The 24,655-nt window shown below is 41.7% G+C and overlaps 1 protein-coding gene across 2 annotated transcripts in view; it reads right to left on the reverse strand.

Moving 5' to 3' along the window:
* LOC134343453 (PACRG-like protein) overlaps positions 1 to 24,655 on the reverse strand; it is a 56,948-nt gene that overhangs the window by 24,386 nt on the left and 7,907 nt on the right. For both annotated transcript variants that reach the window (XM_063042163.1, XM_063042162.1), the window contains exons 3-4: positions 24,130 to 24,197; positions 17,946 to 18,036 (exon numbers count right to left, since the gene is read on the reverse strand). In XM_063042163.1, coding sequence (XP_062898233.1) covers positions 17,946 to 18,036; positions 24,130 to 24,197 — 159 coding nt within the window. The remainder of the gene's footprint in view (positions 1 to 17,945; positions 18,037 to 24,129; positions 24,198 to 24,655) is intronic.

Raw genomic sequence — 24,655 nt, forward strand, 5'->3', positions numbered from 1 at the left:
ATCACATCATCAAGTAAGACGGGGTTATCAGCCAGAATAATTGAAGGCCCTATATCCACAAACCCAGTAAGTTCCATTTAGTGGTCCATGGGGACCCTGACCTTGTTTGCTGCTCCTCCCTGAGAGCTTACCTGCAAAATTAGATATGCATACCTTGGGGGAAGAGATGGGAAAATATTTATGCAAATTAACTAAAACTCTCCAAAGCTTGCATTTACAGATGCGGCAGCCCTACCGGGAAGACGAAACCCAGCCTAAAGGTGACTAACTCATGACTGAGCCCAGAGATTTTGTCTTGATCAAGAACTGGGATCGTAAGAAGTTGGAACCTAGGTGGAAAGGACCGTACCAAGTGCTACTGACAACACCACTGCAGTGAAAGTGGCAGGGCAGCTCTGGTCGATACATCAAACGGACTGTAAACACGTTACTGGTGGAACTGATGAGGACTGAAAAATATACTAGTTAATGCTGATTTTAATGACCCTAAGGGGACGTGCCCCTGTCTCGGGAGGCCCCCAGGTTAACACTTTGCTGTCTTTCTGCCACACCTATGCTAAGCAGGTAGAGCAGGGAAGCATGTTGGGTATGTGCTGAAATTCCCCAACATGGTAAGACTATGATCCCCATGTCAGTGGTGTCCCTTAATACTAGCAAAGTAAATTCAGTTATGGTGTTTTCTGATAGCAGCAATGGCAGCATTGTCCATTGCACCATATCCAGGTCTGGAAGGCAACACTGTGGATGGTGTTGCTTTGAGGGTTGGAGTTATAGATCTCCTCCACAAGAACCCTCCAAGCTATGGTTGAGAATAAGAGTAACATCTCCAGCAGTGGTTAATACTACTCATTGGCGTAGCCATAATGAGAGTGCACCCTATCAAGTGGGAATTAGTAACTGTACAAATAATCAAACTTATGATACCCCTGGACCACTAAATGGAACTTATTGGGTTTGTGGATATAGGGCCTATCCCTGGCTGCCGGGAGAAAGAAGAGGGCAGAGGCATGGAGCCACACCCTACCAGACAGGTCCTCGAGGGCGGGACAAGGGTTGGAGTGGTTGTTGCTGTTTGGCCTACCTTATGCCACACTTGAGGATCATGGCTCAGCCCCAGGATCACCCCCATTGGAATAGGGACCGAAGGGGGTATAACGGAATCTGAGAGATTTTGGATGATTGCCTTTCCCTCCTAAGGGGTAGCTAGAAATTCCAGGAAAATAATTAATTTAGCAGCTGCTCTAGAAGAATTGGCCAATAATACAGCTGGAGCACTAACTGATGCTCAAGCGCGGGTGACTGAAATATCCACTGAAATGATTGCAATTCGGCAGTCTTACAGAACCGGACGACCCTTGATTTTATTCTGGCAGAAAAAGGAGGGACCTGTGCTATTACAGGAAAGGAATGCTGCACCTATATCCCTGACACATCCTCAAATATTACTGAGCTATCTAAACACATAACCCAACAAACCCAGAAAATTTGGGATGTTGGCAGTAAGCTACACAATTTTGGAACCAGTAAAGCAGGGGGATGGCCCTGGCCCTTTAATATATTTGGGGATTCCTGGGGATTGTTTTTGCATTTCGGAAGTCTCATTGTATTAATTTTGATTATTGTCTATATCCTACAGTGCCGTTGGCCATGTTTTGTATCATGTTGTAGAAGCGACAATCTATTCCGAAAGGTTATCATGTAATGATAAAAAGGAGGGAATGATAAAGTTTTAAGGGTATTGGGGAAGTAAGAAATGATACTTGGACTCTTATAAATAACGGGTTAAAATTGCGTACAAACTCCTGTTTACTCTGCTCTGAGTGATCCACCTGAGGCTGGTTTCAGACTAACGACCTTGTAGATGTTTCCTATGGGGATTGGGTTCTGCTTATTGGTTGCACACATCCTGCCTTAGGTTTTGCATGAATTGAGTTAAGTACCCTTGTTTGTTTAGAGAAAGGGAGGACTTACTGACGGGGCAGGAATGAACATCTGTCTGTAATTAAGTCAGGGCCCAGCAAAGGGAATAACTGATAAGGACTGGACAGTACATCCATCTGTAATTAAAACCTTAATTTAGTGGACTCTCTTAACTAAGTAATTAAGTTTTGCTCCAACAGACTTGGTGGGACTAACAGTTGAACTAATTGCTCTTTGTCTTTCGAGTTCTATAAATTGTAACGTGTCTGCATGTTAGACAGAGGTCCGATACAAGTCCCCAGGTGGAGAGGAACTCTGTCCCTCTGGTGTTTTGGGTCTGTGTCTCTCGCTGGCTGAATTCGAACAAATAAACTGGTGAAAAGGATAAAGTAAAGAACTGTTTGTGGTGTGGTTATTGGTCCAGCGAATTTAAGTTTACATAATAGCCTTGGATATTTAATTCCCAGTCATCTCCACCTTGCAACCAGATTTCTGTAGTGGCCACTAAATCATATGACTTGGTACTGATCTGTGCCACAAGTTCACTAACCTTGTTTCTAATACTACGGGCATTTAGATAAAGTGCCCTTACACTCATTGTCCTTTTAGAATCTAGTGACCTATGCAATTTTTGCTTTTTACTTTCATGCACTCTACTCTTAGTTTTTTCTTCACTAACTCTAGCTTTGGTCTCTGCATCACTTCCCTCTTCTTTTCTATGTGGGTTCCCACCCCCCCCCCCCCCCCGCCATATTAGTTTAAAACCTCCCCAACAGCACTAGCAAACAATCTCCCTAGGATATTGATCCTGGCCCTGCCCAAATGTAGACCGTCCAGATGGTACTGGTCCCACTTCCCTCAGAAGCAGTTCCAATGCCCCAGGAGTCTGAAACCCTTCTTCCTGCACCACTGCTCAAGCTGCATATTCATTCTAGCTATCCTGCTATTCCAACTCTGGCTAGCACATGGCACTGGTACTAATCCTGAGATTATTACCTTTGAGGTCCTACTCTTTAATTTATCTCCTAGCTCCCTAAATTCAGCTTGTAGGACCTCATCCGCTTTCTTCCTATATCGTTAGTACCTACATGCACCACAAAGCCGGTTGCTCACTCTCCCCTTTCAGAATCCCTGCAGTCTCTCCAAGACATCTCTGACCCTTGCACCCAAGAGGCAACACACCATACGGGAATCCCATTTGTGGCCACAGAATCTCCTGTCTATTCCCCTTACCATAGAATCCCCTACCACAACAGCTCCGCCACTCTTTATCTTGGCCTCTTGCGCGGCAGTGCCACCCACGGTGCCATAATCCTGGCTACTGCTGCCTTCACCTGATGAGCCATCTCCCCCAACAGACTCCAAAGCGGTATATTTGCTGTGGAGGAAGATGACCACAGGAGACCCCTGTACTACCTTCCTGCTACTACTCTTCCTGTTGGTCACCCATTCCCTATCTTTCCTCAGTTCCTTAAACTGTGGTGTGACCAACTCACTAAGTGTGCTATCCACAACATTCTCAGCATCTCGGATGCTCCAAGGTGAGTCCATGCACAGCTCCAGTGCCGCCATACGGTCTATCAGGAACTGCAGCTGGACACACTTGCCGCACACATAGTCTTCAGAGACACTGTCAGCCTTCCTGGGTTCCCACATGGCACAGGAGGAGCATAGCACGGGTCTGAGCTCACCTGTCATGACAGAGCAATGGATGTTAGCGGAAAAGGACCACGGGAGAAAGGGAAGTCGAAGGCCATTGTCTGTGAATCTGCAAATCAGCTCTTTGCCTTGACTCTTCTTTGCTGAAGCCCTATTTGAGCCAAAGCCCTGTCACTCTGCTACCCTCTCACTCCGCTGCCTGCTGTATATGGTGGTCTTCTTTTGAAACTCTTCCCACTCTCTACTGGCTGACGTCATTCGCCTGCACAATACTGCCTCTCTTTACCCTGAGTGGTAAAATGCCTTCTCTCCAAAAATCCTTTCAGACGTTCCATTCGCAGCCTTCTTGACTGGCTACATTCAAAAAGGCAGTACAAGAACGGAACAAGTACAAGTTCTCAGGATCATACAGCAGTCCCACCAATCCCTGGCAGCTGGGTCAAGTGTGGTTATCAGCAACACTTGACCCAGCTGCCAGGGACAAGCAAAGTGAGGTTAAGGCTGAACACCAGTGGAATGGGGGAAAAGTTAATGAATCAATACTTTTCAAAAAAAAATGCCAAGAGGAAAACTCAATAAATCCAGATGTACTGATAACATTGTCAAATTAATCTTATAAACGATAACTGGAATCACAGCAGACAGAAATATACTACCAGCTGCATATTGGAAATTACAATGATGTGTATTTCAGGTCTTCCAGAGATCCTTTTATAATGAGACTCAAATGAGTGGAGTAGAACTTCTTGCAGTCTATCCGGTTGGACATTTTCCTCAACCTTCATCACCACAAGACATTGTCTTGCAAGCTGCGGGAAATGCAAGCAGACAATGGCTCAGCTAGGGCATCAAGTCATGTTGAGCCCAGTGAACGATGACTTTAATGGACAATTTCTTAATTAAGAGCCTTTAAGGCGCAAATGAATTCAAGTCAAATCAAGTTTAGAAAGATAAATTAAGGTCAAAAAAGGATTAAATTCAGAGAGGGCAAGGAAGGCCAGAAAGGTATACAAAAAAAAGGTGAAGAAATAATCCATTCAGCCCCATGAATCTGCTCTATTATCGGGGTCACAAAACCATAATACATTAGAGGAGAATTAGGCCATTCAGCGCATCAAGTCTGCTCGGACATTCCATCATGGCTGATTTATCATCCCTCTCAACCCTATTTTCCCACCTTCTTCCCATAACCTTTGATGCCTTAACCAATCAAGAACCTATTAACTTCTGCTTTAAACATACTCAAAGACATGGTCACCACAGCCATCTGTGGCAATGAATTCCATCAATTCTTCTTCATTCCTATTCTAAATGGATGTCCCTTAATCTGAAGACATGTTCTCTGGTCCTAGATTCACTCACTATAGGAAACACATCCACTTTATCTAGGTGTTTCAATCAGATTTCCCCCCTCCCCCCCCATTCTTCTAAACTCCACTGAGTACAGTCCCAGAGCCATCAAATGCTCCTCATACATTAACCCTTTCATTCCCCAAATCGTTCCTGTGAACTTCCTCTGGATTCCCTCCAATGCCAGCACATAAAGAGTCCAAATCTGCTCATAATACTCCAAGTGCAGTCTGACCAATGCCTTACAAAGCCTCAACATTACACCTTTGCTTTTATATTCTAGCTGTCTTGAAATGGATGCTGACAATACATTTGCCTTCCTTACCATTTCCTCAACCTGCGTTAATCTTTAGGGAATCCTGCACAATAGCTCTGAAATCCCTTTGCATCTCTGATTTTTGAAGTTTAGAAAATCGTTATTTCTTCTACAAAAGTGCATGATGTTACATAGCTCAAGGAAATCTTGTGACCATGATGTAATGGTTTTGTTTGCTGGAGGTCACCTGATGTAATTTTCCCACCGATGTGAGGTCACGTGATGACATGTTCACCATGGGTATAAAAGGGTAGACCCCTGGTGATGCAGTTAGTTTTCCAGCTAGAACATTACTCAGTGTCTCCGTTCCTTTGCGTGTTTGTTTTATGATGCAGTTTCATTTTTAAAACGGAGTGTTATGTTCTATTGTAAGGTACAATAGTGCTGGACTGGCAATTTCTGCCAGGTTTGTTGATGCACCTTTTTAGTAGTATTGGAGAGTGAAGACTTATCAAAGTACAGGACCTGAAGGATTAAGAGAAGTTGGTATCCTTCAGCAGGTTAACAAAGGATCGATCTTATTGAGTCTTTGTTGAAGAAGTAGTGATCTGCATCGAAGATAACTCCTGCCAAAAGAGCAAGGTAGTTCATGCAGGATTTGCTCGCCAGAAGACAGGTCAGTTGTTTTAAGCCATTTATTTCCTTCATCGTGAATCCTTTTGGACAGAACCAGCAGGAAAGTCATGTCTATGAAGAAACCCTTGTCCAGAGAAGTCTCTCCCAATTGAATGTATTAATCTGTTGGACTTTCGAATTTACCATTTTAAGAACTGTATTTGACTTTACCACTTTAAGAACTGTTTTCGCATTTATCGCTTTATGAACCAGTACCAAGTGGCGATTTGTTGAATGGCCGCATAGCGATTAACTTCCAGTTAAAGTTTTGGTTTATTTTTTTTTATTGTTTATCCATATTTAATAAATGTTTGGTTGTTTTTATATAACCTGACTCGATTGATATTCATTGTTGCCGGTTACGTAACAATGACCATACACATCCCTGCACTATATTCCATTTGCCACTTCTTTGCCCATTCTTCCTATCTGCAGACTTCCTGCTTCCTCCTCAACTCTACCTGCCCCTCCACGTAGCTTTGTATTGTCTATAAATTTGGCCACAAAGCCATCAATTTCATCATCCAAATCATTGTCATATAGTGTGAAAAGAAGCACTCTCAATGCCAACTATTGTAGAACACCTGGTCACTGGCAGCCAACACATTCTTTGCCTCCTGTCAGTCAGCCAATCTTCCATCCATGCTAGTTTCTTTCCTATAACATGAGTTCTTATCTTGTTAAGCAACCTCATGTGCATCACCATGTCAAAGGCCTTCTGAAAATCCAAGCAAAGAAAATCTATTGATACTCCTTTGTCCATCCTGCCTGTTATTTCCTCAAAGAATTCCAACACATTAGTCAGGCAAGATTTCCCCCTAAGGAAACCAAGCTGACTTTGGCCTACTTTAACATATGCATCTAAGCACTCCAAAACCTTATCCTTAATAATGGACTCCAACAACTTCCCAACCATTGAAATAATTTTTTATCTTCTGGCTCCCTCCCTTCTTAAAGAGTGGAGTAATACTTACATCTTTTCCAGTCCTCCAGAACAATTACAGAATCTAGTATTTCTTGAAAGATCATTACTCCATAATCTCTTCAGCTACCTCTTTCAGAACCCTAGGCTGTAGTCCATCTGGTCCAAGTGACTTACCCACTTCAGGCATTTCAACTTCCCAAGCACCTTCTCCTTCATCATACCAACTACACTCACTTCTGCCCTCTGACACTTGTGAATTTCTGGCATGCTACTAGTGTCTTCCACAATGAAGACTGATACAAAGTACTAGAGTTCGTCTGCATTTCTTTTTCCCTTTACTAACTCTCAAGTATCATTTTCCAGCAATCCGATATCCACTCTCACCTCTCTCTTACTTTTTATACATCTGAAAAAGCTTTTGATATCCTCTTTTATATTATTGGCTATTGTACCTTCAAATTCAATCTTTTCTCTCCTTATGGCTTTTTTAGCTGCCTGCTGTTGATTTTTAAAAGCTTACCAATCCTCTAACTTCCCACTAAGTTTTGCTCTATTATATGGCCTCTCTTTTCCTTTCATGCTGTCTTTGACTTCCCTTGTCAACCATGGTTGCCTTATGCCCCCTTTAGAATACTTCTTCATCTCTGGCAAGCCTCTATCCTGCGCCTTTCGAATTGCCCAAGAAACTCCAGCCATTGCTTTTCTGCCATCATCCATGATCCTCTTCCAATCAGCTTTGGACAGCTCCTCTCTCATGCCTCTATAAATCCATTTACTCCACAGTAATAGTGATACATTGAATTCAGCTTCTCCCTCTCAACTTGCAGGGTGAATTCTATCATATTATGAACACTGTCTCCTAAGGGTTCCTTTACCTTAAGCTCCCTAGTTAAATCTGGTTCATTACACAACATAAACCAAAATTGTCTTTCCCCTCATAGGCTCAACCAAAGACTACACTAAAATATCATCTCATAGGCATTCTACAAATTCCCACTCTTGAGACCCAGCACTGACCTGAGTTTCCCCACTCTACCTACATACTGAAATCCCTCATGGCTATTGTAACATTGCAAGTTTTACATGCCTTTTCTATCTTCCATTGTAATTTATTTTCCACATCGTGGCTACTGTTAGAAGGCCTGTATATAACTCCTATCAGAGACTTTCTGCATCTGCAGTTTCTTAACTTTACTCACAAGGATTCACCATCTTCTCATCTTTTATCACCTGTTTCTAAGGATTTGATTTCTTTTTTTTAAAACCAACACAGCCACTCTACCCCCTCTGCTTACTTGTTTGTCCTTTCAATACAATGTGTATCTTTGGATGTTAAGCTCCCAGCTATGATCTTCTTTCAGCCACTACTCAGTGATGCCCATAACATCATACCTGCCAATCTCTAACTGCGCTACAAGATCATCTACCTCATTCTGTACACTGCTTGCATTCGAAAGGGACATTCATATCTCCCTTTCTGATGTTGCTCCAATGTTACACTTCAACTCATCCCACTGACTGCACAGTCTCACAACACAATGCATTGACCTGTATGCCAACAGCCCCATCCTCTGCCCTATCATTCTGGTTCCTACTCCCCTGCCCAGTTAGTTTAAACACTCCCAAACAGCTCTGGCAAACCTGCCCATAAGAGATATCGGTCATCCTTGGGTTCGAGTGTAACCCACCTTTCTGTACAGGTCTTACTTTCCCCAGAAGAGATCCCAATGATCCAAAAATCTGAAACCCTACCCCCTGCACCACTTCGTCAGCCACTCATTCATCTGTACTATCATTCTATTCCTGCCCTGTCAAGCAGGTGAAACTGGGAGTAATCTAAAGATTACTTGGTGGTCCTGTTCTTCAACCTCTTCCCTAACACACTGCACACAACCTCTTCTTCCTTTCTACCCTTGTCATCAGTGCCAATGTGCACCACAACCTCTGGCTCCTCACCTTCCCTCTTGAGAATATTCTGCAGCTGCACTGGGACATCCTGGATCCAAGCAACTGGGAGGTAACACACCATCTTGGCTTCTCTTTTTGACCACATTATCTCCTGTCTGATCCCCTAACAAGTCTCCTATCACTATCACTCTACCTGACTTCACCCTTCCCTTCTGAGCCTCAGAGCTGGCCACAGTGCCACTGGCATGGCTGCTGTGCTTTGCCCAGGTCACAAACCCACCCCCCAGCAGTATTGTTGCTGAGGAGAATGGTAACAGGAGAATTCTGCACTTGCTGCTTACTACCCTTCCTTTTGTGGGTGGTCACCCATCTACTATATGAAGCAGGCACTCTGGGTATGACCACCTCTGTTATGGTCTCTTCTCTGAAGTTTTCAGCCTCCTGGATGGGCCTGGGTACATCCAGCTCCTGCTCCAGTTATTTGAACTTGTCAGTCAGGAACTGAAGTTGGGTCCACTTCCCACATCAAGGAGACCCGGCAATCCCACTTCTTATAGGAGGAGCATTCCACTGTTTTAACTACCATACAGACACAAGCTGCATTTAAACCTCGCGCTTCCTTACCAACAAATGACTGCTCATGATGATTGCAGACTGCCTAAAAGTTCCAAAAGGCTCAAGCTCTTTTTGGAACTTCTTTTGAAATTGCTTTACCAACAAATGAGTTGATAAGATCATGGCCATTCTCTTACCTCAGTGCCACCTTGCTGCATTAACCCCATTTTTCTGGATTCCCCTAACATCCATTCAATTTCTGTCTTTAACATAGCCAGGGCCTAACTTCCACAGCCCACTTCAGTTGAGAATTCTAAAGACTTCATTTTCCATTCAAAGTTTCTTTTCCTCTCTTCACAGTTCTTAATTGCTGACCCTTATTTCGAGAATGAGCCTCAGATCTCAGCACCCCAGCCAGGAGAAAACATCATCATTATATTCACATTATCAAGCCCCAAACAGTGTCAGTTTCAATGAACTCATCTCTCAGTCTATGAAACAACCGAATATAGCCTGGTCTCCATTAATTCCTCTTCATGGGACAATCTGCTGTCTTTCTTTTGCAAATATATAGTTCCCTTGGTGAGGAAACCAAAACTAAACATGATATTCTATGTAACACACACAAACGTAATTTATTTAGGATCTTATGTAATTTCAGTAATTTCTTGTATGTTGGCTTTTCTTCCTAATTGCTTGCTGTAGCTGTATGTTAACTTACACCGACTTATTGATGTAAACACTCAGGCCCCTTTTCAATTTCTCATTATTTATTCTTTTTCTACTTTTCTGCAAAGGCAGGCTATTTTACATCTCTCCATATTATGTTCCATTTGCCATGCTCTTGCCTAGTCACTTATATTGTCTATACTCCACTGAAGCCTCTCTCATTATCATCAAAAGTCATTGTAATGCCCTGGTTCATAGTTTTTTAACTGTTATGCTGTTCTGTATTTGATTTTTGTGCTTGTTTGGGTCACTGAAGATAAGAGATAGCAGAATTGTGTGTCATCCAATTAGAGTGGCCGGATTAGGGGGAGGTTTCTCTGGTGAGAGACACTGGGTTGGGCTTAGGATCTTTTTGTGAAGAAGATGAAGAGAGAAGACGCCGGAGAGAAGAGGTCGTAGGATTCAACCTGGAGCAGGGCTGTGATTCAACGAAGCCCGGGATGAGATCGATGGAGGATCGATGAAGGGTAAACTGTGAGCTCCAACTGGTACACATTAGGCTGTTTCATTAAAGAAATGAATGCCCTTTTCTTTTTTGTTCCTTCTTTACTAACCCTTTAGTGAAATTAAGAATTATAAAGCTAAATCTTTTAATAGTATGCGGTGTACTGTCTGTTATTTCATGGCACTTATTGGTAACAGGGTAACGAATCACACAGTATCCACACAAACGGGGGTTTTGGGGTGGGCTTGCCTCTCAATTTCACACGATTGGTGAGGCTAGAGATTGTCTTCCCTGGACTTACGCAGTGTTTCATCATTATGCCAACCAGCTTTGTCTGTCAGTAAACAGGGATATGTGACATTAATTATGAACTGCTGGGGTCCAGGCAAATCAAATTAATCAAATTTAATTATCATTCAACCGTACATGGAGACAGCCAAATGAAACAGCGTTCTTCTAGGGCCAAGATGCAAAACATACATAACATATTCAAAAATAGCAAGCGTAAAAAAAAATTGTCATGCAAAAAAAAACACATATGTACCCCAAGACCCTGAACGATATGTCCCGCAAATTGATGGTGCAGTATCTGACAATGCGCAGATGCACGCAATCCAGCCTGTCATTCCACCAATCAAACAGTGGAGGGCAGCACCAACAGGAGAGGTCAGCCCCCAACCCAGCAGGGAAACCACGCTGCACCACCTCTGGCATCTCCTCTCCTGGACTGCAGCAGCAGTCAAGCCCATGGCTTGAGGCTTCGTCCTCGCTACAACCGATGCTATGTAGCTTCCCTGCCACCTTTCGCATCACCAAACAAGGGAAACAGGCCCACATCATGAAGACCCTGGAGAGACTTGTTCTGGAGCTGCTCCGGCCTATGGTCAGGCCACACTTAGATCCCCTCCAGTTCGCCTACCAGCCCCGACTAGGAGTTGAGGATGCCATCGTCTTCCTGCTGAACCGTGTCTACGCCCACCTGGACAAGCCAGCGAGTACTGTGAGGGTCATGTTTTTCGACTTCTCCAGTGCGTTCAACACCATCCGCCCTGCCCTGCTGGGGGAGAAGCTGACAGCGATGCAGGTGGATGCTTCCCTGGTATCATGGATTCTTGATTACCTGACTGGCAGACCACAGTACATGTGCTTGCAACACTGTGTGTCCGACAGAGTGATCAGCAGCACTGGGGCTCCACAGGGGACTGTCTTGTCTCCCTTTCTCTTCACCATTTACACCTCGGACTTCAACTACTGCATGGAGTCTTGTCATCTTCAGAAGCTTTCGGATGACTCTGCCATAGTTGGATGCATCAGCAAGGGAGATGATGCTGAGTACAGGGCTACGGTAGGAAACTTTGTCACATGGTGTGAGCAGAATTATCTGCAGCTTAATGTGAAAAAGTCTAAGGAGCTGGTGGTAGACCTGAGGAGAGCTAAGGTACCGGTGACCCCTGTTTCCATCCAGGGGGTCAGTGTGGACATGGTGGAGGATTACAAATACCTGGGGATATGAATTGACAATAAACTGGCCTGGTCAAAGAACACTGAGGCTGTCTACAAGAAGGGTCAGAGCCGTCTCTATTTCCTGAGGAGACTGAGGTCCTTTAACATCTGCCGGACGATGCTGAGGATGTTCTACAAGTCTGTGGTGGCCAGTGCAATCATGTTCGCTGTTGTGTGCTGGGGCAGCAGGCTGAGGGTGGCAGACATCAACAGAATCAACAAACTCATTCGTAAGGCCAGTAATGTTGTGGGGATGGAACTGGACTCTCTCACAGTGGTGTCTGAAAAGAGAATGCTGTCTAAGTTGCATGCCATCTTGGTCAATGTCTCCTATCCACTACATAATGTACTGGGTGGGCACAGGAGTACATTCAGCCAGAGACTCATTCCACCGAGATGTAGCACAGAACGTCATAGGAAGTCATTCCTGCCTGTGGCCATCAAACTTTACAACTCCTCCCTTGGAGGGTCAGACATCCTGATCCAATAGGCTGGTCCTGGACTTATTTCATAATTTACTGGCATAATTTACATATTATTATTTAACAATTTATGGTTCTATTACTATTTATTATTTATGGAGCAACTGTAACGAAAACCAGTTTCCCCCGGGATTAATAAAGTATGACTATGACTATGACTAGCATCCTACATTATCAATTTCCAACAGGATTTTGCGATCGCAAGAGAAATGTCCAAGGCAATCACCCGTGGTTACACAGCACGCCGCCATTGCACACTAATTCTGATACCTTCAAGTAGTAGGCAGCTCCTCCAAACCTAATCCAGCTCCCACAACATGCCAGCCAGCTCCTTCAACACCCTGGCCAGCTACTCCGATTAACAAACAGTTCACTGATACAGTAGACCTGCAGTACCCAAAGTTCTTGGAGTCCAATATTGTCTTGTGATAATAAGAAACACATTTAACAAACAAAAACATACCTTTGGTTGGCCCCTGAAAGGCTGCTGCATCTGAAAGTGCTGCCCTCTTCCAAAAGTGTCATCCCATATTGACAGTTTTTTCCATGTATGCTGTCCATTAACAAATCCTTAATCCATGTCAATATATTTTCCAAATCTCACAGGCTCTGATTCTTCTGTGCTATCTTACTGTAAGAATTCTAAATATCTAAATACACTACATTTACTGGTTCCCTCTTATCCAGCCAGTTACAATGTCAAAAATTCTGACATAAAATCCCTTTCATAAATTCAAGTTAGCTCTGCTCAAACCTGTTTTCTGAGTCCCTATCTTTGACAAAAGATTCCAGCATATTTCCTACCACTAATGTCAGTCTAACTGGCCTGTAATTCCTGTTTTTTCCCCTCATTTCTTAAATAATAGGGTTACATTTATTATCTTCCATTCTGTGAAGATGACAACTATTGTCACCTCTTAAAATCTTAGGATGCTATTCATTGAATTTATATTCCGCTTTCAGTCACATTTTTTTTCAGTACAATATTTTAACTAATGGTAGTTTCTTTGAGTTGCTTGTTGACTCTGAGTCTGTGGGTATCCAAAATTTCTGGAAATTGTTTTTCCATTTTCTTCCTCAAAAATAGGCATACAAAATTAGTTTATTTTATGTCATTTCTTATTCACTGAATAATTTCTCACATTAATTTTTGTTCATTTTCTCCTTATGAGTTTTAATAATTTTTTAATATTTCTTGCTTTTTTTTACTTGTGTAATGCCCTGGTTCAGTTTTCTACTGCTATGCTATAGGTATTTCATTTCAGCAGTTTTCTGTAAAAGCAGTGTGTCCTGCTGGAAGAATGTTTTGGTTTCGGCTAAAGATAAGGAGCCATGTTGTTCAACTTAGGAATGTGGTGTCAGCCAATCAGGAAGTTGGGATCGGGAGAAAGTTGTAGAGAGAGCTGGGCGGAGAAAGATCTGTGACAGACAGTGGTCGGGTTCATGGTCTTTTGGCAGGAGATGCGGAGAGGAGAGGATCTGGGAGGAGGCTAGGGGATCCAATCCAAAGGGGAGACCCTAATGCAAAGAGTGATTTGTGAGACAAAGGAGTCCATGAAGGGAGGTTCTCCCTGTGGTTGGTGATGAGAATTCAGCACCATGAGTAAAGTGATACACCCGACCATTACAGACACATCATGAACTCCAACATTGTGGGCACATTCACACTGGTTTAATTGTAATAAACCCTTTTATTTTTTTCATTTCTTTTTTCCTGTTAACTGTTTGCTGAAGCTGAAATTGATATATATATATACATTCTTTATAATTTTACATGATGCACAATCTGTATATTTCTTGCCAATCAATAATTGTACATGGTCAGTATTTACACAACATTTGCTCAAATTGAGGTTCCTTTAATCGTAATTCCCAATGTTCCTGTTTGGTTAAATCCCAGATCATACCGACCTTAGATGTATATTGCTTATGAAAGGTGGCCTTCTCAATGCTGAGTCACGTGGCTGTTGCAGAGTTAGCTAATGAGGCGAGTTTGTACACAAGCCCTGGTGAGAGGATTACACTTGTTTTCTACTTTCACAAACATTACCAGTTTCTTGGTCCTGTTTTAATGAGCTGTGAAATTTCCAATTCTTAAAACTAATGTTTTTGACAACTTTCTAAGCTTTTTCTTTTGAGCTGATACTGTCTGTAACTTTTCAATTGGACCATCTTTGCTGTTTGTTTTGCTACCTTATAAGACAAATGCTAAAAGTGACAGCCATAACTCTTGAGTGAGCTGGGTGGCTAGGCACAGCTCAAAATTTGCCGATGACACAACTGTTACTGGCAGAATTTCAGATGGTGACAAGGAGTACAAGAGTGAGGTAGCTCAGCGGGTTGAGCAGTGTTGTAACAATCAGTAAGACCAAGGAACTGCTTGTGGACTTCAGGAAGGGGAAGTTGAGAGAACACATAGCAGTCCTTATCGGGATGTCAGCAGTGAACACGTTCAAGTTCCTAGGTGTCAAAGTCTCTGGAGATCTATCCTCTGCCCAAAACATGATGCAATTACGAAGAAGGCACACAAGCAGCTATATTTCATTGGGAGTTTGAGGAGACGTAGTGTGTCACCAAAGACTCTAGCTGCATTCTAACTGCATCACTGTCTGGCCACCACACTAAGGCTACGTCCACACTACGCTGGATAATTTTGAAAACGAAGCCTTTTCTCTTCGTTTTGACACTACGTCCACACTGAAACGGCATTTTCATCCCCTGAAAACAGAGATTTTCGAAAACACTCTCCAGAGAGTGTAAATTTGAAAACGATTGTTTTGCATTGTAGTGGGGATGGGGTAAAAGGAGATTTTAAAACGTTGGCATGCCAACACAACAACAATGCTTTTTCTGCTTCTGCTTGGTACTGCGCAAGCACTGCCGGACGGCTGTTATAACATGCAGTCGGTGTGAACTGCGTGAGAGTTAAATTGTAAAGTGAGCTTTTTTGACTAGATCCCCTAAATTGATTTGATTGAGTCTATCTTTAAAAATATTAATGTCAGAAATACTGCGCAGGTCTGGCGGCAGAAGATTCCACTCTCTTGTTGATCTTGGGTACAGGACGGCTTCATGCATGTGTTGTTTGCTTTATCGTCTACGTTAATAGCTTGTTTGGAATTAAACATCTCCATGTTCTCCACTGCTTTGCTGACTTTGTAGTCATTTGTAACTCGCAGAAACAGCTCGATTTCATTGTCTGTCTAAACGAAGAAGTCCGGTCTGATTTTTCCAGCGGAGGTTTTCTTTGTATTCCTCGAAGACATTGTTGAAAACTTTCTTTCGCTGTTGTTGTTGGTACTCTAGTTTTATTCTATGGAAATAGAACAACACTGCCGCAGAAACTTAAATATTATACCGTTTCCTCTTCGCTTGTTTTCTGTATATGTGTCTGCACATGCCCAGTAGGAGTAGATTCGCCCAAATATCCGTTTTGGTGTGGACAGAGATATTTTGAAAAACGCATAGTGTGGACGCCTGTTGTTTTTTACTCAAAACCGGTGCTTTCAAAATTATCCGGTCTAGTGTGGACGTAGCCTATGAAGAAGCTGCAGAGGGTTGCAAATTCAGCCAGCTCCATCATGGGCACTAGCCTCCCTAGCAGCAAAGACGTCTTCAACAGACAATGCCTCAAAAAAGGCTGCATCTATCATTAAGGACCCACACTCTAGGGCCTGCTCTTTTCCTATTACCACCATCAGAGAGGAGGCACAGGGCCTGAAGACACTCAATGTTATAGGAACAGCTTCTTCTCCTCCACCATCAGATTTCTGAACATACCATGAAACAACCCATGAACGCTATCTCACTATTTTTGCTTTCTTTTTGCACTACCTCATTTAATTTTTGTATTTCTTTATTGTTGCAATTAATAGTTTTTTGTGTACTGCTGCTGCAAAACAAATATCATGATATGTCAGTGATATTAAACCTGATTCTGAGTTGCACAATACTTAAAGATGGATCACTATCATCACCGACTCTTTTAATACCAGTGCATAGACTAAATACTTTATTCTTTCAGAAAATATCAGAAAAAAACTTCCAATGCTGGAAATCTGAAATAAAACAGGAACACTAGAAATACTCAACAAGATAAAAGTTAACATTTCAGAACTTGTTCTGCATGGGTAAGCTATTTGTTTAAAATAGGACTCTTGAAAAAGTGTTGTAAAACCCTGTATCTTCCTTATAAACTACATATTAAATCTTTCAGTGTTAGCTATTACTGGCTACTGTCAAATCTATCACTGCAGCTTTCTAATCTACTCTGGCAAACTCATACCTCAGGTTTCATTACTTACTGTTTAGAATTGAGACTAGGTTTGGACTAAATTAGATCAACTCAAATCATAATATAAAATCTTACAATATAAACACTTATCCTTAAAGGCTCCTCAACAATTAGATTATTAATTGATCCTTTTTCACTAGAATACATTAGATCTAAATATTCCTGGTTAGTTTCTTAAAGTACTGACTCATGAAATAATTTGTGAACAGCTCATTCCATTCATACTATTACTAGTAATTTGATATGCCCAATCTTCATATAGATTAAATCCCTCCACATTATTATATTACTCTTTTCACATGCATATCAATTTTTCTGAATTATACCACAGCCTATATTGCCAGTATCTTTTCTGCAGTCTAACAGAAAACACTCAAAGTTCTCTCGCACTTGCTATTTCATACCTCAGTCAAAACTGATTCTACTTCTTGGAGATACAAGTATCTATCTCTTGATTTTCCATGCAAAACCTTTCCTTCCTCTGTATTATGCAATCATTTATGATCAGGATTACCTTTCCTGCTTTGCCTTTAATTTTTCACTTTTAAATGTTAGGAATCCTGTAATATTTAATTTCCTTATTCACTCTGTAAGCACACATCCAAAATGGCCGATAAATTGAACACATTTATTTCTATTAACTCTTACCTCACCCTACAAAATTACATTTTTAATGCCTTACAGAAATGAAACTTCATACTTTGAATAGTTCATTTTATGAACTAGGAAGAGTAATTTCAAATTATTGCCACTTACCATGTGGCTAAAAGGATATTAAGACATTAAAGTAATTAACTCCCAAACTCCCAAAAAAACTCATTAGCAAGTTCAATGGGCAATTTGTGTAATTTAATGGCTGCTTAAGGGTATGATATCTTTTCCATAAGCCTAGCCACAATGTGACACAAATTGTCCAGTGTCTTATCCAGTTCATGTTTTTTTTCCCTTTCAGATTACAGATGTTCTGCATATCAGTAATAACGTGAATTAACTAGACAATTTTACTTTCTGCAAATTCTAGCAGAACTCCTCAAGGAAGAGTAAAATCCGAAGCAGCCATGCATCTTAGGTAAAGTTTTGATGTATTTAAAGTGCTTGAAAGAGAGGAGACAGATGTTGCTAACTGTAGAAATTGTGCAAGGCTGGGTGAATATACTGATTAAAACCTTCAAGGGATTGACACCAGAATCATGTAATTTAGTGAAATATAGACTGAAGTCATGGAAAAATTTTGCCAAACTTACCTCAGCTAAGATGATAAGGATTGGGTCAAATGGAATGGTCTCGGGTGGCTGCTCCCATTGCAGTTTATGACTGACTGAGCCATGAACCAACCTGATGGGAAAAATCTATGCATTAAAAATAATATTTCAGGCATCTGGATTTTAATACCGCTGCTAAAAACAAGAATTTTCATTTATAAACCACTTTATCTCTTCAAATTGTTTCAAAGCATATTATACATAACATTTCTGATTTTTACTCTTAGCAATTAAATTAATGACCATCATAATTTTCAATTATTAGTGCAAACAACTTAATACTTCTATTATGTTTTCATAAAATTGGGAGAGAAAATAAATAATCACCTTCTTGATTTTAACTAATACAATGCCCTTAATTTGAAAGAATTTCAAAATACAGTAACTGATGAATGAATTCATCCAGGTATGCTACAGTCTTGCTTGTTTTTAAACCCCATATTGTGTAATTTATTTAAAATTATGCAGTCATCCAAAAATGGAACACATTTGCCATCTTAGTTACTCAGGTAACATGACAAACCATACAATATTTCTTCCATATTGTCCATACCAGGTAACTGGCTTTTGATATCAGAAAGTAAGAACTTAGTGCATGGTGCAGCATGACTCTGCCAATTGTCCTTTTCAATACAAATCCAGTGTTAATTATGCATACTCATGTTCACTATAAACTACTTAGTCTGCATAGTGTTCTGTTGCAATTAATGGCAAGCTTGCTGTCAGTTTGGCAATGATCTAATGAGAGATAAAAGAACAACTTTCAATCTTTTTTCTCAATTTCAATCTGTGTCAGGACAACCATCATGTATTTTCAGCAACACTTTGATATATTTCCATGTAGCACACATTAGGCCACATAAAAAGCGGAACTACAATAGTTAACTAAAGGCTATGTATTGCAAATTAACATTAATTAGAATTAATCCCACCATTGAATTATTTTATCAGTGATATAATTCTTGCTTTAATTAATTACATTCAGAATATGGTGTGCACAAGTAGATATACGAAATTATATGACAAATAATTCTAACCAGCAATATCAGGATGATATCCTATATCAATCAATTAATTGCATTCAATTGTTTGGAAAGCTACTGTTCATAATTGACAAAAGTAATAACTACAGTATATGATATCCAGTTATAGTGCTAATGAAATCATACTCCTGACCAGAAAGCTCTCTGATGGGATAAACCATCAAATAATATTAATTTGTAATACATGCCATCTAGTTCCAGGTCGGAGAAGGCGTGGCAGGTGAAGGAGCGAGTGCAGGGATCGGCTGAGAAGGAGTGCCTGATTTAAAAAGCCGGTCGTGAGCAGTGAGCTAAACAGACCTTCCAGGTCGGAGGAGGCGCGGCAGGTGAAACTAATTACTCAAATTATCAGCTAATATAAGCAAGGCTTGCTCCAGGGGAGCAGCCTGTCGGCGAGCGGCCTTGTCGAGGGAAGTGCCTTGCGAGAAAAGTGCGAGTCTTTGGCTCAGGAGTCTTCGGCGAGGAGGCTGAGGGTGGAGACTATGCCACAGTTGGAGAGGCTGAGAAATGGTGAAGAGATGACCGCTAGGCTGATTCAGTGTGCTGTGTGCATGATGTGGGAGGTCAGGGACACTGATAGTGCCTCCGGATCCTACACCTGCGGAAAATCTGTCCAGATTCGGCTTCTGAAGGACCGTGTTGCAGCACTGGAGAGGCAACTGGATGATGTTAAGTTAATCCGGGAGAACGAGAGTTTTCTGGACAGGACCTACAGTGAGGTCGTTACACCCAGGATACAGGAAGAGAGAAGGAGGACAACGATGAGCAAGGAAAGGATGCTGGAAGTACAGGAGACCCCAGGAGATGTGCCTCTCGTAAACAGGTTCTCCCTCTTGGAAGCTGTCGGGACAGAAGACAGTGCCAGTCTGAGAGGCAGACGGGTCTGTGAGTCAACAATTGGCGCTGAGGCAAAGCCAAGGAGACAGACATCAGGCAGAGCCGTGGTAGTAAGGGACTCCATAGTGAGAGGTACAGAAAGGGGTTTCTGTGGCAACAGGCCAGATTTAAGGATGCTGTGTTGCCTCCCTGGTGCCGGGATCCAGGATGTCACGGACCGATTGCAGGGAATCCTCAAGAGTGAAGGTGAACATCCGGAAGTGGTGGTGCATGTCGGCACAAATGACGTGGGGAAGAAGAGAAAGGACATTCTACAGCGCAACTTCAGAGAACTCGGAAGAAGGCTGAAAAGCAGGACTTGCAGGGTGGTTATCTCCGGTTTGCTTCCAGTTCCCCATGCTGGAGTGGTCAAGAACAGGAAGATAATGGATCTGAATGTGTGGCTGAGGAACTGGTGCAGGAAGCAAGGATTTACATTCTTGGACCACTGGGGTATGTTTCGGGGTAAGGATGAATTGTACAAAAGGGACGGGTTGCACCTTAATAAGCGGGGGACCAGCATTCTGGCAGGCAGGTTTGCCTCTGCAACATGGGTGTGTTTAAACTAAGTAGTGGGTGGGGAGGGGACGAACTGGAAACATAAGGATGGAGATAAAGGGAAAGTGAGAATAAGAAAAGTTAAGAAAGACAGCAGAATCAACAGAGCAGAAAGCTCAAGAAGGGATCGTACAGTATGGCCAAGTGAAATAGAAATTGATATGAAAGGTGAGGGGAGTAATGAATTAGAAGTATTGTATATGAATGCATGGAGTATAAGAAATAAAGTGGATGAACTTGAGGCACAGTTGGAAATTGGTAAGTATGATGTTGTGGGAATAACAGAGACATAGCTTCAAGTGGACAGGGCCTGGGAAATGAATATTCAAGGGTATACGTCCTATCGAAAGGACAGACTGATGGGCTGAGGGGGTGGGGTGGCTCTGTTGGTGAGGAATGATATTCAGTCCCTTGCGAGGGGGGACATAGAATCAGGAGACGTAGAGTCAGTATGGATAGAACTGAGAAATTCTAAGGGGAGAAAGACCCTAATGGGAGTTATCTACAGGCCCCCAAACAGTAGTCTGGATGTAGGGTGTAAGTTGAATAAAGAGTTAAAATTGGCATGTCGTAAAGGTAATGCTACAGTTGTTATGGGGGACTTCAACATGCAGGTAGACTGGAGGAATCAGGTTGGTACTGGACCCCAGGAAAGGGAATTTGTGGAGTCCCTCCGAGATGGATTCTTAGAACAGCTTGTACTGGAGCCTACCAGAGAGAGCACAATTCTAGATTTAGTGTTGTGCAATGAACCGGATTTGATCAGGGACCTCGAGGTAAAGGAGCCATTAAGAGGTAGTGACCATAATATGATAAGTTTTAATCTACAAAAGGGAAACTCTCAAAGAGTTTCCCTTTGAGAGGGAGAAAGGAAACTCGGAAGTGTCAGTATTACAGTTGAACAAAGGGAACTATGGTGCTATGAGGGAGGAGCTGGCCAAAGTTCAATGGAACAACACCCTAGCAGGGATGACAGTGGAACAGCAATGGCAAGTGTTTCTGGGGATAATGTGGAAGGTGCAAGATCAGTTCGTTCCAAAGAGGAAGAAAGATCCTAAGGGGAGTAAGGGGAGGCCGTGGCTGACAAGGGAATTAATGGACAGTGTAAAAATAAAAGAGAAGAAGTATAACATAGCAAAGACGAGTGGGAAGCCGGAAGATTGGGAAACTTTTAAAGAGCAACAGTAGGTAACTAAAAAGGCAATACGCGGAGAAAAAATGAGGTACGAAGGTAAACTAGCAAAGAATATAAAGGAGGATAGTAAAAGCTTCTTCAGGTATGTGAAAAGGCAAAAAATAGTTAAGACCAAAATTGGGCCCTTGAAGACGGAAGCAGGTGAATTTATTATGGGGAACAAGGAAATGGCAGACGAGTTGAATAGGTGCTTTGAATCTGTCTTCACTAGGGAAGACACAAACAATCTCCCAGATGTAATAGTGGCCAAAGGACCTAGGGTAGTGGATGAATTGAAGGAAATTTATATTAGGCAGGAAATGGTGTTGGATAGGCTGTTGGGTCTGAAGGCTGATAAGTCCCCGGGACCTGATGGTCTGCATCCCAGGGTACTTAAGGAGGTAGTTTTAGAAATCGTGGACGCATTGGTAATCATTTTCCAATGTTCTATAGATTCAGGATCAGTTCCTGTGGATTGGAGGGTGGCTAATGTTGTCGCTCTCTTCAAGAAGGGAGGAAGAGAGAAAACAGGGAATTATAGACCGGTTAGCCTGACGTCGGTGGTGGGAAAGATGCTGGAGTCAATTATAAAAGATGAAATTACGACACATCTGGATAGTAGTAACAGGACTGGTCCGAGTCAGCATGGATTCATGAAGGGGAAATCGTGCTTGACTAATCTTCTGGAATATTTGGAGGATGTAACTATGAAAATGGACAAGGGAGAGCCAGTGGATGTAGTGTACCTGGACTTTCAGAAAGCCTTTGATAAAGTCCCACATAGGAGATTAGTGGGCAAAATTAGGGCACATGGTATTGGGGGCAGAGTACTGACATGGATTGAAAGTTGGCTGGCTGACAGAAAACAAAGAGTGGCGATTAATGGGTCCCTTTCGGAATGGCAGGCGGTGACCAGTGGGGTACCACAGGGTTCAGTGCTGGGACCACAGCTGTTTACAATATATATTAATGATTTAGATGAGGGAATTAAAAGTAACATTAGCAAATTTGCCGATGACACAAAGCTGAGTGGCAGTGTGAAATGTGAGGAGGATGTTATGAGAATGCAGGGTGACTTGGACAGGCTGGGTGAGTGGGCAGATGCAGTTTAATGTGGATAAATGTGAGGTTATCCACTTTGGTGGTAAGAACAGGAAGGCAGATTATTATCTAAATGGAATCAAGTTAGGAAAAGGGGGAGCACAACGAGATCTAGCTGTTCTTGTACATCAGTCACTGAAAGCAAGCATGCAAGTACAGCAGGCAGTGAAGAAAGCTAATGGCATGCTGGCCTTCATAACAAGGGGAATTGAGTATAAGAGCAAAGAGGTCCTTCTGCAGCTGTACAGGGCCCTGGTGAGACCACACCTGGAATACTGTGTGCAGTTTCGGTCTCCAAATTTGAGGAAGGACATTCTTGCTATTGAGGGAGTGCAGCGTAGGTTCACAAGGTTAATTCCTGGGATGGCGGGACTGTCATATGTCGAAAGATTGGAGCAACTGGGCTTGTATACTCTGGAATTTAGAAGGCTGAGAGGGGATCTTATTGAAACATATAAGATTATTAAGGGATTGGACACACTGCAGACAGGAAGCATATTCCCGCTGATGGGTGAGTCCAGAACCAGAGGCCACAGTTTAAGAATTAGGGGTAGGCCATTTAGAACGGAGTTGAGGTAAAACTTTTTCACCCAGAGAGTGGTGGATATATGGAATGCTCTGCCCCAGAAGGCTGTGGAGGCCAAGTCTCTGGATGCTTTCAAAAAAGAGATGGATAGAGCTCTTAAAGATAGCAGAATCAAAGGTTATGGGGATAAGGCAGGAACTGGATATTGATAGTGGATGATCAGCCATGATCACAGTGAATGGCGGTGCTGGCTTGAAGGGCCGATTGGCCTACTCCTGCACCTATTTTCTATTGTCCATTGTCTATAGTTACTTATCATAATTTAGATACTAGACTGAAACAAAATCACAATGCTGGGTTGAAAAGTGTCAAAATTCATTTGTTGCATATGTATTTTGTTTAATAAACAAGAAGCATTTATTATTTAAATTTGTGCCTACATTGCACAGCACTGAAAATTTCTGCATCTTTTCATCTGAATGTGTGAGAAACAAAGTGGTATCTGAATGTTGCAGAGAATACTTGACAGTTATCCTCTCAATAAAGTTATAAATGAGGAATTGAACAGAATGCTGAACTTCCACCACCTGATAGATCATTTCCAATCAAAATCTAATACTTAAATCTCAATGCACTATATATTTTAAATCACTTTCATTGTATATTATCAATAAATTGTGGATACATCAGTGCATAAATATCAAATTTTACATGCTTCTTGATACAGTTCCATTAATTTTCAACATCATACAAAACAATATTGATACTACAAATTACCAATATTCATTATACAAGATGAGAGAAACTTGAAGGTGATACAAGGATGTTTAGTCTTATCTGAATATCCTTTAGATAACTGTAATACATAAGATAACATGAATTAATTACCTGCAAGGAATCTCTCTTTTAGCATACGCCGTAGCAAATGCAGATTTTTGGCTCAATGGATTGCTGAACTGAAAGATAATTCTGACATGTCAAACAAGCATAATTACAGTAAATCACATGCAAACACGACATGATATAGTATATAACGTAATTATTTCAATCTCCCTCAGTCACACAAAGTGATGAAATACATTTTAATCTTTGTCCTAGTCACATTATTGTTTAATTCTTAGATAAAACTGTTTAATTGTTATTTTCTTTGCAGTTTAACAATTAATTACCTGCTTATATATTAAGTAGTTCTTATATGCGTACAGTTTAATATGCTTCTAGTGGCTATACAAAGTATAATTCTAGAAAGCTCTGGAAGTTTCTTTGTTCTGTTCTATTTAAATAAGTGTTTTCTCAGTGGTTAACCTGGGACTGCAGTATTTGAATGATTACTTTCTCATTGGTAAACCCTTATCTACAAATCTGAATAAAAATTTTCCTTATCTCTGTTTGTAGAAAAATAGCTGTTCTATGC

The sequence above is a fragment of the Mobula hypostoma genome, chromosome 3, assembly GCF_963921235.1.
Source record: "Mobula hypostoma chromosome 3, sMobHyp1.1, whole genome shotgun sequence".
In the NCBI taxonomy this organism is placed as follows: Eukaryota; Metazoa; Chordata; class Chondrichthyes; order Myliobatiformes; family Myliobatidae; genus Mobula; species Mobula hypostoma.